Raw genomic sequence first — 18,830 nt, 5'->3', positions numbered from 1 at the left:
AGCCTGCCCCTCACTGAGCCTGCCCCTCACGGAGCCTGCCCACTGCACAGGCTAAATCAGGCTCTTTCACCCTGTGGTTTGTGTGCTGAGTGGGCTCTGGCCAGGCTCAACCTCACACTCACCACTTGGAAGCAGCCCCCAGACTGGAGCAGGGTTCCTGGAAGAAGGCCTGGCAGATGGTGCTGTGTCCTAAGCATGGCTGCTGCATGCTCTCTACAGCATCACAGTTCTCCCCCACACAAGACTCAAGCCTCCACGAACAACACTTTCTCCTGGGCACACTGCCTCAGCAAGAGATGCCTGTATCCTTGAGTGGGGTGTGGGTGTTCCTGCTTCATCCCAGACCTGTACAGCTGTCCTCCACTGAGCCTAGAGGTAGGCGTGGCAGGAAGAGTTTTCCCAAAACTTACCTGCCAGGCCTGGGTGAGCTCCTCCAAGCTGTCAGCGTCCGTGCCATCTGGCAGCATTAGCTCATCATCTGCCTCATGGTTGTTGGTACCCAGAAGGCCAGCCGATATACCTGCAAGGCAGGAGGGGCCTGCTGAGAAAGCCTCCCCCCCCCTCCCTAGGGCACCAGAGCTCTCAGAAGTAGGGAGGGAAAAGAGGGTATAAAGATGGTCTCTGTGCCTTGCCCCCCCCCCCATCCCAGCCCACAGGGCCAGTTAGCAAGCTTTACAGGCACCTCTTGGGGGGTCTAGCTGCATGATGGGGACCTCATAAGAGCTGACTTCATTCTATATGGACTGTCCCCAGGGAAGAGAGCCAAGCTGGGTCAGAAGCCCTGGGCCAGATGCTGGCCCTTGGAGCAGGAATGAGTCACTCAGCCTTTGCTGGGTCATCTGTAATAGAACAGGAACCGCCAGGACTGAGAAGTAGACAGTTGTGTCACACTAGAAAGGAGGCCAGCAGTCACTGCCACCCCAGGGAAGTGGCCTGTCAGCAAAGGCAACCTTTGGGATTATTTCCAGCTCTTGCCCATTGGTCTATGCTCTTCTTTCTCACCAGGGACACTAACAACAATGTTACTGAGAAAAGGGCACATCACCCTCAGCCCTGGACTCTGTCTATGAAGTAGCTAAAAAAGGCCCTTGTGGGCAGCACCAAGCCCTGACCACCGTGGTGCCACAGGCCCAAGTGCCAGGCTGCAGAGGCATGCTGGCACATCACAGGAGACAGACACACCATCCTCGATACTCAGCTCAACCTTGGGCCCAGTGTTCAGCATAGCAGGAGGCGGGTCTAAATCCCAGCTGCTGTCCCAAGGCCTGGCAGTGTCATACAGCTTGTAAACCTGTGGAGCACACAGGGGAAGCCAGGAGTCATTCCCAGCACCAAACCTTTAGACAACATGGAGACAAGAAGCTCCAGGGAGCCCCTCCCACTTCCAGGCACACACCTTTAGGCTCGGATGCGCACGAGGGCTGTGTGGTTCAGCTCCATGTGAAGGACCGTGAACCCCGAGCTTGTGCGGCTCAGCATCGGAGAGAATATTTGGTGAGTGAAGTCCTTGGATAGCAGAAAGCTGCCACAGCAGGGACCCAGGCCCCACACCTGTCCATCGAAAGTTACTAGGTACCTGGCACCGGCCACCACAATGTAATCTGAGAAGAGGCCAGGCCAGCTCAACACTGAGTAAACCTGCTGCCCTGGAACAAGTGTGCTCCCAAGTCTGGGGACTCTCCTAAGACCCTGAGTTCAGGAGTGCTATCACACAGTAAACCGCTCCATATCAGCCTGGTACTGTACCAACTCTGTAGAAGGCTCAGGCTCAGATGGTGTGCTTATAGCCCACACAAGCCAGCCATGGTATCCCTTCTATTCCACCCAGGAGGAAACTGAGGCTGAAGAAGTTATACAGCAGTGTGAACCAGATGCAGGTTTCCGAGGGCCTCCCAAGGCATACTGAGGCCTTAGGCTACAGACACCGCCTCCCCAGCAAGCCTGCACTCAATTGGTGCCTGCAAGCTACAACTGGAGCTCAGCTCTGTGCCTCCACCAAAGCCCTCAGAGAAAGCGGACCTCAGAAGGAGCCCTCAGCTGCTGCATACTCCCTGTTATATTTTAGACAAAACCCAGAGTCTGTAGCCTCAGATGACCTCACCAAGCCCAGGAACTTGAGGGGCTAGGCTGTGATGTCAGGGCGTTGGCAGGCTTTCCTGTGGCAGCTTCTCATCAAGCCCTATAGGACTTCGCTCCACAGGCAGAGGGTTTCCCAGGGAGGAGGTGGACAGGTCAGGCTGGACTTACACTTGAAGGAGCTCCCCAGTAGATGCCGCCGGAACCCACAGAACTCAGCCAGCACATTAGCCTCATACAGCCTGCGGGATGGTCACAACGGTTTCTCCTCCTCCAGGTAACTGACCACCTGGGCCGCATCCAGGGGCTGCTCCCCGGCAGGAATGGTAGCCTTACCATCATGGAATGGTTCCTAGAAGGGACACAGAGGATCTGGGTCCCCTATGAAGTTGGGATGTCTCACTGAGCCTCACCTCCTTTCCCTGAAGGATGGTGATGTCACAGAAAGGAAAGGGATCACAATAGCAGGCTGTCCTCTTAGAGAGGGCCTGCCTCTGTCTGGAAAAGCATCTTCAAAATATGAATCAAGGTTCTGCAGTAAGGACACAGCTGTCTGATTTTGTGCCCTGCTCCAGGGGGGTGATGGGATGGGCGTGGACCCAAGAAAGGGGGACCTCCATTGAGGGTGCTGTGTCATAAGCATACAGGTACTGTAAGATGATGCTGAGTGGGCCAGAACAGCATCCCAGCTAAGGGGAAGCTGGGAGAGGGGAAGTAGCCTCTGAGACTTCTACAGGAAAGGTAAAGACTCTAGAACTTTCTCAGGCTGTGAATCAGAAGCCCAGCAAATATGGGATTTGAAGGAGCAAGGAGGCAGCTTCATGCCAGGCTACAGCAGGAAGTGGGGTGGGCACTGGGCGTGGCCACCACAGAGCTACAAGAACTCCACTGTCACAAGAGACCCCAGCCTGTCCTGTGTGCTGAAACATTCTTCCTACACAAACCCCGCCAGGGTTGCATCTGTCTCCATCATTTTCCTAGGAGGTATGCCCCAAGTTCAGGTGGGGAAATTGAGGCAGAGTAGGAGTCCTACCAAGTAGGCCCAAGCTTTTCATACCCAGGAGGCACCATTTTGCCACCTGCTGGGGTAGGAGGGAAGTGCAGGCATCCTTGGAGGCTCCCACCTGTGAGGCCTGTGAGACCCCTTCTTCATGACTAACCCCTTTTCACCCAGCAGCCCTAAGATGTCAGCACACTGACTCAGCTCTCGGAACTCTACGACAATAATCCCTGTGGTTCAAGCCACCACAGTCTGGTTCCACAGCGTTGGTTACACATGTCCAGAAGCCCCTGCAGCCTTGTCACTTGTTTATAAAGGGACCTCTGTCCTTCTAGCTGTTAAGGCCACATACTCTGGAATCATCTCTAATCTTTTTACCACCTACATCCGGTTGAGTCTCAGTTCTCCAGGCTAACCTTAAAAACACAGCTGGATTCTGGCTGCCTCTCAGCCCTTCCATATTGTCATTGTTCTAGCAATCACATACCCAGCCACATTGTTCAAAATGTCCATCTCCAACACTCTGTCCCTCTCCATAACCTATCCTCAACACGATCCACTTTTCCCTGGGCCAAAACCCTTGTGTGGTGTGTGTGCCCATCTCCAAGCAGGAGCCAAGGCCCTGGGCCACCTGGAGCCTGCTCAAGTCTTGCTGGCTTCCTTGCTGTTCTTCAGACAGGCGCCAGGGTGCTAAAACCCTCACCCCTGCCTCTAAGGATTAGTGTGCCCTACCCAGAACTTCCTGCTCAAAGCTTACCTTCTGGGCTGGGGCAGTGGCTCAGTGGTTAAGGCACTTGCCACGAAAACAAGGACTGGAGGTCAGAAGCCCGCAGGAATGCGGGCTGAGATGATAGCACTTGGCATTCCATTCGCAGAAGGCAAAGGCAAGCGATTCCCAGAGCAACCTGGCTAGCAAGACTAGTCATATCAGTGAACTCTGGGTTTGATTGAAAGAGCCTGCCTCAGTGAGTAAGATGGAAAAACAATAACTTGAAGCCTTCACATACATGTGCACACATATATAGGCCCACAGAAATGTATACCATACACATGAGGAATGGGGATTTCTTTCTTAGCCGAACTGCACCATTACGCATGCCCCTCCTCTTCAATCCACTTGTCTGACCACTGCTTTCAGTAGCACATGCCACCTAACACATTGGTCAGGGACTGGGACCCTGCCCCGCAGACCATATCCAGGCTGCTAGCCAAGAATGGCTTTCCCATAGCTAAGGCTTTTGCAAAACCAACTAGAATGTGAACAGAGCTTGTGCAGAGCTTGAGCCTTCAGTTTCCCCTGTCAAATGAGGTCCACCTAATGAGGCAGTGTCATCCTAAGAGTGAGATGGACCAGGTTCTGGCATTTGATGTGTCCCATCATGTAGCAGGAACACAGGACCCACAAGTCCCATCCCCACTTACCTGGCTGAGTAACTGTATATGCCCCGTAAGGGTTTGCAGAGCCTCCTCAAGGCCCCGGAGACCTCAGCCTCGGCCCGGGACAGTGCATGGTGGGTGGTCTGCATAAGGACAGGGACAGCTGTCAGAAGCACCCTCAGTGAGTCCAGCTCTACCTCACCCTATCACACACATCCTCACCAGCTCCAGGGCACCCATTATGGCTCCCAGGGCCACGTGGATAGGCCTTAGCCTCCAACTTTCTGGCAGCCTGAGCAGCGTGGCCTGCAGCCACTGCCTAGCTTCCTCAGCCCACTCTTGCCACACCTCATCCAGGGTCTGCAGCATCACCTCCAAGTAGGCCTCCTTCAGCGTGGCCAGGGGTCTGCAACAGGTAATCACCTTGAGGTCCCAGAGCTCCTGGCTGCAGATGAGAACCTCTGCAGTGCAAGCCAGGAAAGCTAGCCATGCCCAACACCCCAGGCCTAGAGGACATGAGGTCTGTGCCCTGGAGTAAGGGTTGGGGTACAGCGTGCAAAAGACTGCTGACCTGGTTGCCTGGAACTGGTGGGAAGGACCTGCTACCCCCATTGTTCTAATGTGCCTCCCAGATAGAAAGCTGTGTGGCAATCCTGGTAGAAGCCCTGTGGATCTACACGGGGCTCCCCTGGTAAATGCTTCCTACAGGCATCACAGTTCAACTTCATGGGGAGTTAGTGGCCTCCAGTATGCCATGGTGGAGCTCTGGATGCTGCATGTAGTGTTTCTGGACTTCAGTCCAGCACCTTTCCCCATCACCAACTCTGCTCTGCACCCTGTGTTGCCATGATCAAAGCCAAGAGGATAACTGTGTGCTCCTGGCAGTCATTGACTCGGGGACTCTGGCATAGCCATTCTGAGCTAGGGGCAGAGACACATCTCCACTGCTTGCTTTAGTCCTGGACAAGGGTCTCAGGCCGAAAGGACCAGGAGTAGTCCTTAATTGTGGGGAGGCCAGGTTCTCAGCTTGCTTGGCCCTGGAGGCCTCACAGCAAGGCTGTGTGCATGAGAGAAGCCAGGCAGAGGATGGTTGAAGCCTGGGCAGGAGAGCTTTGGAGCCTTCAAGGATGGCGAAAGCATGCCAAATGGGTGCAGAGGTTGCAGGAGCCTGAGAAATAAGGTATGGGGGTCTAAAGAAATTAGACTGTGGGTTGGTGATTTAGCTCAGTGGTAGAGCACAAGGCCATGCGTTCGATCCTCAGCTTAAAACACACACACACACACACACACACACACAAGAAAGAAGGAAGGAAGGAAGAGAGAGAGAGAGAGAGAGAGAGAGAGAGAGAGAGAGAGAGAGAGAGAGAGAGAGAGAGAGGAAGAAAGAAAGAAAAGAAAAGAAAAAGAAAGGAAGGAAGAAAGAAAGAAACTAGACTGCTTTTCTGATGGAGGTGGTGGTGTGAGGACAAGTCTGAAGGCCTAGGGTCCTTGGGGCTGGGGCTGGGGGGCAGGGTTGCGTTCTCTCCTGTACTCACGTTCCAGCTCATTCTGCAACTGCTCCATCTCCGCCTGCAGCTGCTCCAGGTAGAGAGGCAGGTCAGCTTGAGCCTGGCCTGACCTCAGCCCCACAAGATGGCCACCACCTGGGCACCTGCTTGAACTGCACCCAGCCCTACCTGGGTCAATTGTACCAGGCAATCTGCTGCTCTGGCTAGGGTGCCCACTGGCTGTACCTGGGCAGGGAGACCAAGGCAAGATCAATGGGAAAACTACAGAGACAGCATTCGCCAGCCTGTCACGCCTGGGCTGGAGTGCTGGGGCCAGGCTAGGCCAGAGGGCTCCCTACATGCTTCCTTATGCTTCTAAGCTTCCAACAGGACAGGAATAGGGACCCCCTGTCCTCTCTTGGACAAAGGTGGCGCCTGGCTTAGCTGACCTGGGGACCTTCCACTTATCTTCTACACGGGTGGCAGAAGACAGCTCAGGGCCTAGGACACCAGCAGCCTTACTTTCTCATCCTTATCCACACTGCCCTCCAGCTGGACCAAGCTATGGGAAGCTGAGGTAGAGATGCGGCCCAGGAGGAGCAGCTGCTGGGCTCTAGGGCCTTGGAGCTATGAAACAGACAGTAGAGACTTAAGTGGGCCTGGCTGCTGGGGCTGCTCTGGTCTCTGGCCTCTGCCTGTCCCAGGCTCAGGGAAGGGGTAACAGTGAATCAGTAGAGAAGGGATAGAAAGATGCCCATGCTGTTCTTCCAGGAGCACTGGGTTCCCTTCCCTCCACCCCTGCTACATGGCTTAGAATCCCACCACTTAAGGTAGCACATATATAGCAATGCCCACCTTGTAGGTGTCTCCCCACTAACACAGTCAAGGAGGCTCAGAACCCATGTCCTTGCACACTCTTTAGACAGATGTGATTGGTCTGGGGATCCCAAGCACTTCACCTTTGGCAGTCTCAGTGTCCAAGGGCACATGTGGTATGAAGCCTGTGTCATGGTGTTCACCCAAATCCCTGTAGGCACTATCATCCTTGAGGGAGGGGGTGCAGGACTAATGTTTATCAAATGAACTGGAACAATGTCAAATGCTTCAAGGTCCCAGGGAAAGGGACCATTGAAAATGACAGAGACCTGTAGTTAGAGTTTTCCTGCCTGGCCCAGAGTCAGGACAAATCTCTCTTACCCGCCAGTCCCACAGTCGCTCAGACCCAACCAAGAAAGCACACAGAAACTTACATTGTTTAGAAACTGTATGGCTGTGGCAGGCTTCTTGTTATCTGCTTCTTCTATCTTAAATTAACCCATTTCTGTTAGTCTATACTTTGCCACATGGCTTGTGGCTTACCAGTGTCTTTACATGTTGCTTTTCATGGCGGCAGCTGGCGGTGTCTCCCTCCAGCCTTCTACTTCCCAGTCTTCTACTTATACTCTCTTGTCCCGCCTATACTTTCTGCCTGGCCACTGGCCAATCAGAACTTTATTTACACAGAGCCATATCCACAGCAGAGACCAGCAGAGAACCTTGGAGAACGGAGCCATTCCTGCTCTAGCCTAGCTGCTAGATCCTGTAACTGAAAGCTGTGCAATCTCAGATAAGGGTATCACCGTCTCTGAGCCTCAGCTTCTAGCTGTAAACTGACACGGCTTAGTGGTTCTCAAAGCTCAGCAGAAATCAGACCTTGAGTCTTAGGAGTTAGCTGCATTCATCAGTCTCTGAATTCTTTGCAGAGGTTGTCAAGGGAAAATGAGGCCACAGCAGGTTAAAGAAGACCATGAACAGAAAAGGCTGCATTGCTGAGGTGGTACAGCCTGAGGTATGGGGCAAGGACTGCCGGGCAGCACCACAAGCCAAGAACAACCAGCAGCCACTTAAAGTTAGCAGTGACTGGGGACCAGGAGAACCCACCAGCAGTTTGGCTTTAGCACCACTGTTATGGCCAGATAACAAGGACCCACCGGCCTGGCTTGGGGCCTGTCCCTGGATCCGACCTTCCTCTGTTTGTGGGCAAAGTACGCACCTCACAGACCCCAGAGCAGGGCGAGGAGAGGGAAGGGTGGGGACCACACATCTTGCATGTCTGGCAAGTGCTTGGCCTCAAGCCTTACCCTCTGCCTCTAACTCCAGGAGTGGCATCAAGCAGCAGTTTGTAGCTGGGACAGAGCAGGCCTGGTTGTGAGCTGGCTCAGAGACTCAGCACAATGAACAGAAATGGTCATGGCCTCTGGGCATGGCCCCATCTAGAGATGTTATCTGTGGCCGCTGTTCTTGGTTGTCAACTTGGCTGTATTTGGAATTGACTAAACCCCAAGTGTCTGGGCACATCTTTGAGGAATTTTTTTCTTTTCTTTCTTTCTTCCTCCCTTTATTTTTTGACAGGGTTTCTCTGTGTCATTCTGGCTGTCCTGAAAGTCCTTTGTGGGCCATTCTGGCTTTGAACTCACAGAGATCTACCTTCCTCTACCTCCCTTGCACTGAGATTAAAGGTGTGTGCCATCACTGCCCATCTCAGGGATTTTTTTTTCTTAATTAGATCATTTAAAGTGAGAATATCTGCTTTTAATCCATATCTTTTGAGGGGGGAGATCTACCTTTAATCTGGGCCACACCTTCTGCTGACAGCCTATATAAGGACATGGAAGAAAGAAGCGCGCACTCTCTCTCTCTCTCTTTGCCTGCTTGCCCTCACTGGCAAATCCATTCCTTCACTGGCATTAGAGCCTACTTCTTCAGGATTATGGTGTCTACTGAAGACCAGCTGAGACTTCCAGCCTTGTGGACTGAACAACTACTAGGTTCTTGGACTTTCCATTCTTAGACAGCATTGTTGGGCTAGTTGGACCCCAGCCTCTGAGCTATTCTAATAAATTCCCTTTATACATATGCATTCCACCAGTTCTGTTTCTCTAGAGAACCCTGACTCATATACCATCCTTGTCCATTTGAGAAGGATAGAATCTGTTTCTTGGTTATAGGAAGGGAAAGGCTGTGGGGTAATGGAGGAGCCCCTCTGTGGTTCAGTTAATACTCCCTAGAAAGGAAGTCCTGGCCCAGCCGGATGTTGGCCTGAAGTTCCACTGATGGCCACTAGATGGCAGGAGAGCCCAGGCAGTGGGGCTGACGGCATGGAAAACTGGGAGGGCTTAGACGTCTACTTCCAGCTGCCCAGAAAAGTCCGGTGCATTGGGTCAGCTGTGGTTGTAGAGGGTGAGGCTAACGTGCAGGCCCTGGTCAGGGGCTGGAGCAAGACCCAGCTGGTATTGAGGACGCAGCAGGAGTGCACCCTGGTCCAGACTGTGCTCCCCAGAGAATGAGAGGGCCTGAAGGAAGACAGCAGAGGTTCCAGAGGTCAGGAGACACACTGGGCCCTGGCCCAGGCTGTGACCCTCCCACCAGGATTGCTGTAGCAGGCTGTGGTAGGCTTTACTGCCCCACCCATGACCTTCACCAGCAAAGGCCTTTAAACACTGAAGCATGCCCGCACAGGTGCCTGTGTGTGATCTATGCAGGGCCAGCAGGTGCCCTAAGGCCATTTGTAAGCCCACTCCTACCCTCCCCACCGTCCTCCAGGCCCTGAGCATACAGCTTTGGTCTGTCCTGCTTTCCTCCACTCTGGAAAGCTCTCCAGGAGAACAGCTCCTGCCTTACCTCACTCAGCAGAAACTGCTTTCATGACACAGCGGAGTGCGCAGGATGACTCACTTATGAGACTTGATAGTCAAATACTGAAACCTTAAATACTTTGTCCTTTGCAGAAGAGTCTGTGGCCCCTGGGAGGTGGGGGTGAGAAGGTGGGTAGATATATGTGGGGGGGGATAGATGGGAGGGTGGGTAGACAGACAGATGAATGGGTGGGTAGATGGACAGTTGAATGGGAGGGTGGGTAGGTAGATGGATAGATAGATGAGAGGGTGGGTGAGTGGATGGACAGACAGATGGGAGGGTGGGTGAGTGGATGGACAGACAGATGGGAGGGTGGGTGAGTGGATGGACAGACAGATGGGAGGGTGGGTGAGTGGATGGATGGACAGATGGGAGGGTGAGTGAGTGGATGGACAGATGGGAGGGTGGGTGAGTGGATGGACGGACAGATGGGAGGGTGGGTGAGTGGATGGATGGACAGATGGGAGGGTGGGTGAGTGGATGGATGGACAGATGGGAGGGTGGGTGAGTGGATGGACAGACAGATGGGAGGGTGGGTGAGTGGATGGACAGATGGGAGGGTTGGTGAGTGGATGGACAGACAGATGGGAGGGTGGGTGAGTGGATGGATGGACAGATGGGAGGGTGAGTAGATGGATGGACAGATGGGAGGGTGGGTGAGTGGATGGACAGATCTACAGGAGGGTGGGAAGGCAGGTAGGCATGTGTATGGATGGGTGAGTGAAGGACAGGAAAGAGTAAGAGACAGATAGACAGAAGGACCTGAGAAAGGTGAGGGTCTCGGGCAACAAGCCCAGGTAGGGGCAGGAACAGGCCTCAGCAGTGGTGGTGGTGACAGCTCTTGTTCACACGTCCTCCTGAATATCACAATCTCCTCTGTGTACACCTTCCTTCTCTCACATAATCTGGAGATGGAGAAGACAGATGCCAGGCAGCTGGTGTGTCAGAGGCACTGTGAAAGCTCTGCCTGAGCTGGTCACACTCTGCCTGTCCCAGGTGCTCCCCACTCAAGTTCCCATCCTCAGCACACTCACCCTGGGCAGGTTGCAAAGCCCCAGGCGGAGGGTGTGTTGTAACTTGTGGGTGTAATCAGTCTCCACCGTCCCCTGGAAGCTGTGCTGGGCACAGGGGCCAGAAGATGTGCTCTAGTGTGGCCTCTGCATGGGCCTTGTCCCACTGGGGTAGCTGGTGCTTCTGGAATGGTGGGTCATGACATGGGGTTATCACATAAGAGAGAAAACCCACAGCATCCACAGGGGTGACTAACCCACCGAGGCCAGGTGCCAGTGACCCCAGCCTCAGAACCCCAGGGTCTCAGAAGCCTTGGGGGGTAAAGAAGGGCTGAGGGGCACACTCTCAGAGCCAGTGTCCTCGTTTCAAGTCTGACTTTTGTCTCACACTCTGAAGAGCTCACTTAGCCCCACTGGAAGCCCTGGGTAGTTGCGAGATACTGAGTCCTGCCATTTCGGGGAAGGTAAGCCATCCTGCGTCTCCCACCCCATGTCTAGCAGACCCTTTAGCACTACCAGCTCCTCCACTCTGCCCAGCACTAATCAGAGTGTTTGATGTCCTGGCAGGACATGACTATCGCACCCATTTCAGATGAAGGAAGGTTCAACCAGAGGAATCGGTAGCCTAGATCTCCTGGCATGGCCAGCACTTGAACCCAGAACCATACTGCCTTAAGCTCAGTACTTTTCATGGCTGGCAAGGCCCCCTGTAGATGACTGCACTGACTCTGGCTCACTGGGCCTCACCTCATATGTCACGGTGTCGGCCCCAGGAGAGATCAAGCTGCTCATTGAACATGCCCAGGGTCTGAATCAGGGCCGCACAGGCCTGCAGTGGGCCCAGGCCCCAGGTTCCCTGGAGCTGACAAGAACAATGGACAGATGAGCCAGAGGCCTGCTGGGAGACCCAGAATGAGGATCCCAAGGCAAGAGCCAGCACATACCTGACCTAGAGAGGCAGCTAGGCAGCTATCCCAGACCACACTGTGTGGAAAGTACCTGTCAGCCCAGGTGACCTCCAGAGTCACAGGTGAGCCTCTGTCCCATGATTGCTGAATCTGCATGAGGGAGGAACAGAGGTGAGGCCATCACTGCCTCTGAGGGGGAGATGCTGGCTAGATTGTGGCTGCCTTCATCTTCCCTGGAGAGGATGTGGGGGTTCCGGGACTTCTGCCTTCCTTGTAGGAGTCCAGAGCCCCTACTGGGAGACTGAGAAAGGCCCCTTCCTTGATGATGGACAGCCCCTTCTGGGTCCTGAGTGTCCTGCCTCCACAATCATCCAGCCTCCTCCGTCGGGAGTTCTGGCCTTGGCCTTGTGCTTACTACCCTACAGCTCACATTCCTGGGGGCCTTGGCTGGTAGCCTCTTCTCCCATGAAGGTCTAACCTGGCCTTCCAAATCCAGCTCCCTGTACACTTGCTCCAAGATTCTTATCACAGTTTCTGAGTTTTAAAAACCCATTTGCCTGCTTGCATTCTGCTGGCCTAATGCATTTTTGTTCACTGATGACAAGAAGAGGCCCAGAGAGGCCACTCCAGTTCAAGGATGCACAGCAGGCGAGGGAGTCCAGCTGCCCTGCTCTCAGGCCTCCCTGAGGTGGCTAAGTATGCAAATTATCATACAAACAAGCTCAGAGCTTCTTGAGAACCATTTCCTTCACTAAAACCCGGAGTCTGCAGGTGCAGAGCCTGGGCCCAATTGCTGAAAGAGCAATTGAGTCGAGGACCCTTGAGGTCCCCAGCCAGGCATCTGTGACTCTAGAGAGTGCTCTCTGCTGAGCAGGGTCTCCTCCCTCCCCATCTAGGGGCCCAGGCCTGAGACTTGCGGCCTCCTTGCCTTCTGAAGGCTGCTGACCGCCACCCAACATGAGAGGTAGAGAGGGTGGGCAGGGTTTGTGGGAGCCGGTTCTCCCTTCCCTAGCCACTGGGAGCAGGGGAGTAACACCAGCTCAGCCTTTCTTGCTGCCCCAGCCAAGCCCTTGCCATCCCATTTACAGGGAAGGAGCCTGAGGCTCAGGGAGAGCAGGTACAGCAGGTGCATGCTGGGAGAGTGGCTGAGGACAGGTGCCATGCTGGTTCTGTGACCCCAGAGGAGTGATACATCTGTGTTTCAGTGTCAGGTTCTGAAAACAGAGAGTAACAGAATCAAGTGGGGTTGGAGGTAGGATGGATTTGTGGCACAGGGCCACATCAGCTGTGCTTGTCACGAGGGACTGAAACCCAGGTCCCATGCCCCCACTTTTGGGCACCTAGAACAGCTGGCTGATTGTCATAGGCTCCCTGAGCAAGGCAGGTCCCCCAGGGGCTCCTGCCAGCCCCACTGCCTACTTGGTCTTTATTGTCCCAGGCCACAGCCTGGTCACCATGGTGGCTTCCTCTAGAGTACCCTGAGGACAGGTGGAGTCTTCAGGGTCATGGCAGGGACAGAGACAGCTGGTGGGAAAACTCCACTCTCGGGGAGATGGGTGGAGAGGGTGGCAGTGAGGCCATGTGAGGTCATAGCTGTGAGTTAAGGTCACAGCAGGAGACTGGTTCAGAGGCAGCTGATAACAAAGCCATTCAGGCAGGTGACCACACTCACCTACTCTACAGAACTTGGAAGCCACAGGTTCAGTCACAATGACTCTTAAAGCATCCTAACTGTCCCCAGATGGGAGGCTCTGTTCTCTTTTCCTCCTATCCCAATGACACTGAGCAGCCAACTCAGAGTCCCCTCTGAGCCCCAGCCTTGGCGTCAGGACATGCCATTGTTTTTTGAGGCCGACAGGGCACCACATCCAAGCCTTGGCATTCAAAGGTCTGTTGCCTCTTCCTCTCCTGACCCCTGAGCAACCACCGTGGGGCATATCCTAGATGGCTGTTGGTGGCTTCAAACCAGGCTTTTCAGGTGACAGACAGAGGGTGCAGAGATCAGTAGAGATCCCAGAAATGCATACAACTCCCTCCCCTTAGCCTGCTGCTGACCTTGAGACATATGAGCCTACCAGGGCCTCTCTGCTGCACCTCCCGACCACTTAAAGCCACTGGGTTTCATTCAGGACAATTTATGGTCTTTTATTACCTTTATTTGGATGTGCACATGAACACACATGTGCCACAGTGCATGTGTGTGTGAGGTCAGAGAACAGCTTGCAGGAGATGGTTGTCTCCTTCAGCATGTGGGCCCCAGCTCAGGTTGTCAGGACTAATGACCAGTTGCTTCACCCACAGAGCTGTCTCATTGGCTCCAATTTGCTTTTGTTAATTTTGATTTATTTGAGACAAGGTTTTATGTAGCTGAAAATGACTTTGAACTCCTGACCTTCCAGCCTCTACTTCCTGAGGGTTGAGACTGCAGGCCTGTCCCCCTGCCACACAGTTTTTTAAGGTGCTGGGGATCAAATGTTCTAGGCAAGCACTCCCACCTAGGCTGCAGCCCCACCCTCTTTGTGATTTTTGCTGACATGGGAGTTCCTAGCTGTCTGCCTCTGAGGGCTGAGCCTTGGTCATCTTGTGTCCTGAGGATTCCCTGGGACCTAGAACAGCACCAAGGACAAGCAGGCACTCACCCATGGCAAGTGAGAGCACCCCCACCCCCATGCCTCCTGTTCCTCAGCTACTCACCCTGAAGACGGATATTCCCTAAGAACTCTGAGAGGGGCCGGGGCTGGGAGAGGCTCCCATTGAGGGCCACCTCCCTGCCATGCTATAGCACCACCTGGTACAGGATGTGGGTGCCTTGTGCTCTCTGGAACACGGTCCTCAGGGCCATCTCTGTGGGGAGGGTGCTGAGCTGGAAGAGAATGGGATGGTCAGTGCATGGCCTCTTAGAGCTGAGCCACACACTGGCCTGGGGTGAGGAAGGGCAGACATGCCTGGAAAGGAGAAGAAGCCCCTTTGGTCAGAACCACAATGCTAAATATGTCCTAAGTGTGAGTAGACAGCATAGAGGGAGAGGGAGGGGTGAGCCATTTTTTCCAGAGCCTGGAAGGAAGATAGCGGCAGCAGAGACTCCAGCCTGTGTGGGCTGAGAGGCCTGGCTCCTGCAGACCACACTTCCTTCTGCCATCCCCATCTAGCCTGTCTGTCCCAGCCCGGAGCTTCTAGCCAGTTCTCAGACTCGACCCCACCACAGGCCCTTAGCATAGAACGCTCTTCCCCGAGACGGGCTTGTCACATAGGATTAGCTCAAGTGTTACCTCCTCTGGTGATAACTTCCTGACCCTAATCAAATATATGGTTTATTCATATGATTTTTGTCACTTGCCTCAACTAGATCATATGTTCAATGACAGTCGGGGCCCATCAGTTCTGTCCTGTGCTGCATCCCAGCTTCCTTCTGGAGCAAAGCCTAGGATTAGATGATCAGTGAGGAACGGAGCCGAGACACACAGCTGGGGGGTCCCTTCCAGCTAGTTTGCCCCCTTCAGAGCCTAGCTTGTACTAGTCCCCACAGAAGCAAAGCCTCAAGCACAACTCCTCTTTTCCAGGAAGCCACACACCTGGGGGAAGGTCTGTTGCAGCTGGATGACATTGGCTAGGCTGTCCCTAGCAGCCAGCAGGTGGTGTTGACATGGAAACAGCGCTTCTCCACCTCTAGGACAAAAGAGCATTTGGTCTCCTCCTTGGAGTACCAGAGTTGGTGAAGGGAAAAGCATAGGGAGACACCATCAGATCTCAGCCACATGATGCTTGGCTACAGGCTCAGCTCCCAGAGCCCCAGAAAGGGACCTATGGCTTACTGAGATGAACAAACTCTGATGAAATAAGGGTCTTGAGTATAGGCAGGCCCCAAGGCATGATGCTAGCAGCACTCCTCATGATCTTGGCCTGGAACAATGATACAGGTCAAGACTGGCTGGCAGGGATCTAGTTGTGGTACCGCTTATGACCACAGAGGACAGTGTTACACAAGGGCAATGCTCAGAATGGTAGACCAGACTCCAGGATGGCTCTCCTAGGTGTGGATTGAGTTAATGACAGTTGGATCCTTGGCTTCCTGAGCCTTGGCCTTTTAATCTGATAGCTAAGGATAAGGATGCTTGCTTTTTTAATGGATTGGCAGTAAAATTGTATGAAATAATATGCCATCTTCTGAGCTGGTAGAGTGACTCTGTCACCTAGTGTATCATGTCTCTCACGGAAGAGCCATCAAGGCTTGGGGAAAGGGACAAGAATTGGTGCTCATGCTTTGGGGTCAACATTTTCCTCATTCCTCTCCAAGTCTAGCTGTTATTACCCGGTTAAGACCACTGGGTACCCTTCCAGAGACCTGGGTTTGAGTCCCAAGCACTTAGCAGGTCAAGTCTGTCAGTAACTCTAGTCCCTGAGAACCAATGACCTCTTCTGGCCTCTGAAGGCACCAAACACTCATATGATACCAAGATATACATTATACATTGCAGGCAAAGCACCCACAACACACAAAATCATAAGATAAAATAAGAACCAATTTTTCAAAATGTTGCTTTCAGGAAGCCCAGAGCTCATGTCAGCATGCTCAAGCTAATTCTCACCTGGAACAAACAATCCAGAGACACAAACAAGGGTGTTCTGAAAACTGACTGCCTGGATACGTCAGAACAGCAAACATGAGGATTCAAGAAATTTAGTGATAAAAGATGAAAGGAACAATCTAGGGATAGGGGGAGGTTGATGAAAATTTATCTCAGTTTTGTATCTGGAAAGTTTCATAGAAAAAGGTTGGGGGGCTGGAGATATGGACCAGCAGTTAAGAGTGTATAATGCTCTTTCAGAGCAGAGAACCCAAATTTGGTTCCCAAACCCTGTTAAGTAGCTTCTAGCCTATTACTCCAGGGGATCTGATGCCCACTTTCGGCCTCTGCAGGCACCTATATCCACATGCACATGGCAATACATACAGACACATATATAAAAATGTAAAACAACAATAAAAAATGTCAGGTTACAAAGGGAAGAAGTAGAAGAAGATTCTAGATCTTGAGTTGACCTTCAGATTAATTTGGCCTGCAACCTGACTTGCCAAAGAAAATTTTACTGGGGGTGGTGGTGTATGTGTACATGTGTATGCATGTGTGTGGAGGCCAAAGGCTGATGTGAAATGTTTTCTCAATCATTCTTCACCTTAAACCTAGAACTTGTTGACTGACTCAACATGCTAGCCAGTGAGTTCCAGGGATTCTCTGTCTCTTCATCCCCAACATACCCTTGTATTATAGGTGTGTGCTGCTATGTCTGTCTGTCTGTCTATCTATCTATCTATCTATCTATCTATCTATCTATCTATCTATTCATCTATCTATCCATCCATCATCTATCTATCTATCTATTCATCTATCTATCCATCATCTATCTATCTATCTATCTATCTATCATCTATCTACCCATCCATCTATCATCTATCTATCTATCTATCTATCTATCTATCTATCTATCTATCTATCTATCCATCCATCCATTCAGCTATCTATCTATGTGAGACAGGGTCTTACTGTGTAGCCCTGACCAGTCTGGAATTCATTCTGTAGACTAGGCTGGCCTTGAACTCTCAGAGATCCTCCTGTCCCTGCCTCCTGAGTGCTGGGATTAAAGGAATGTACTACTATGGCTGGCTATGCCTGGCTTTTGTATGTGTGCTGGGAATGCAAACTCAGTCCTCTGCACACCCTCATTTGATTGCTATCAGTCTTGTTTCAGCCATTTACACATTGACCATAGCAGCTATGATCCTGCAGTGTCAGGACTGAGGGGCTGCACCGGGGACAAGGTGGCTTGTGGCTTGCACCTCACACCCCTGCATTCACTTTCTCAAGTTTTCAGACTTCTGCTTGCGGATAACAAAATAAAAGTAGCATAGTGCAAAGCATTCCATGCAGCTCTGGGTCCTGTCATTGGTTTAAACCCAGGGCTGAATATTTGAAAAGACTTTACTAAACAGTTCGGGAGTTTTATTTTCTAAGTGTTTGTTATTTCAGCATTCAAGTTTGTACCAGGCCTAGAGACATGAGCCTGTAATCCCAGCACTTGGGGAATCTGAGACAGGGAAAGTAGGAGAAAATGGTGGTGAGTTCAAGGTCAGTATGGGCTACATAGTAAATGTTATAGCGTGAATAAAAAAAAGGCCCCAATAGACTTGTAGGTATTGGCACTATGAGAATATGTGCCTTACTGGAGTATGCGTGGCCTTGTTGGAGGAAGTGTGTCACTGTGGGGGCTTTCAGGTTACAGATGCTCAAACCAGGCCCAATGTCTTATTCTCTTCCTGTTGCCTATGGATCCACCCAGTTCCAGGGCAGCCAATCTTTGACAGTGAAGGAAACCATAGAGAGCAGAAAGCTGGTGAAAGTGTGTTTGAACAAGGGAGCCATGTTCCAGCTCCAGCAAGCAGCAGCAGAACTTGGCAGCTTTGACCACATGGTTCTGGCTTTAGAGTCAAGGATATAAGGAAGGGGTTATGGAATCTCCCACCATGGCCAAGGAAAGCTGCTGAGGTCAGGCATGTGTCAGGGATGTCCCTAAATAGAGGCCTAGAGAGGCCTTATGTGAAGCTGTGAAGGGGAAGCCTGGACTGTGTTGGAGACCCCAGATGCTGGAGATGTCAGAGTCATGGGATTCTTGCCAAGGAAGGATAGCAGGTAGCAAGAGGAAAAAGTGTGTTCCAGTCGATAAAGCGGAAAGGAGCTGGAGATCTGCAGAGCACGTTGACATCAGACATGGAAATGTAGAGTTTAGAGTTTGCCCAGCTGATTTTCATTCTGCTTTCGTCGAGTAGTTCCTCATTATTCTCCCTTCCCTATGTTTAGAATGGTAATGTATATCCTGGGTCATTATATGTTAGAAGTATGTGATCTAATTTTCATTTTGATTTTATAGGCATTATGGTTAAGAGAATGTGTGAATCTCAGAAGAGTCTTTGAACTTTGAACTTCTAAACATTGTTGAGACTGTGATAGACTATGGAGACTTTTGAAATCAGACTGAATGTTGTTTTGCATTATAACATGGCTACCAGCCTATGGTGGTCTGAATGAAAATGGCCCCATAGGCTCATTGGGACTGACACTATTAAGAGGCGTGGCCTTGTTGGAGGAAGAGTGTCACTGGGGGGTTGGACTTTGAGGTCTCAGATGCTCAAGCCAGGCCCAGTTTCTCTCTCTCTTCCTGCTGCCTGCAGATCCAGATGTAGAACTCTCAGCTCCTCTCCAGCACCATGTCTCCATGCATGCTGCCATGCTTCCTGCCATGA

General features: G+C 52.1%; 1 protein-coding gene across 1 annotated transcript in view; it reads right to left on the bottom strand.

The window, feature by feature from the left end:
• Positions 1-245: 245 nt before the first annotated feature.
• LOC118588235 overlaps positions 246-18,830 on the bottom strand; it is a 99,768-nt gene continuing 81,183 nt past the window's right edge. The window contains 23 exon segments of the mRNA XM_036194444.1: positions 246-281; positions 411-520; positions 1,116-1,134; positions 1,136-1,291; positions 1,397-1,413; positions 1,416-1,676; positions 2,248-2,400; positions 2,403-2,428; positions 4,499-4,596; positions 4,676-4,859; positions 5,985-6,066; positions 6,130-6,186; positions 6,432-6,567; positions 9,108-9,272; positions 10,650-10,752; positions 10,754-10,809; positions 11,016-11,164; positions 11,385-11,487; positions 11,570-11,683; positions 12,953-13,011; positions 14,228-14,396; positions 15,106-15,164; positions 15,167-15,227. Coding sequence (XP_036050337.1) covers positions 246-281; positions 411-520; positions 1,116-1,134; positions 1,136-1,291; positions 1,397-1,413; positions 1,416-1,676; positions 2,248-2,400; positions 2,403-2,428; positions 4,499-4,596; positions 4,676-4,859; positions 5,985-6,066; positions 6,130-6,186; positions 6,432-6,567; positions 9,108-9,272; positions 10,650-10,752; positions 10,754-10,809; positions 11,016-11,164; positions 11,385-11,487; positions 11,570-11,683; positions 12,953-13,011; positions 14,228-14,396; positions 15,106-15,164; positions 15,167-15,227 — 2,373 coding nt within the window.

Source organism: Onychomys torridus, chromosome 8, assembly GCF_903995425.1.
Source record: "Onychomys torridus chromosome 8, mOncTor1.1, whole genome shotgun sequence".
Classification (NCBI taxonomy): Eukaryota; Metazoa; Chordata; class Mammalia; order Rodentia; family Cricetidae; genus Onychomys; species Onychomys torridus.
Note: the sequence above shows the minus strand (reverse complement) of the source record. Positions and strands in the feature narration are given on the sequence as shown.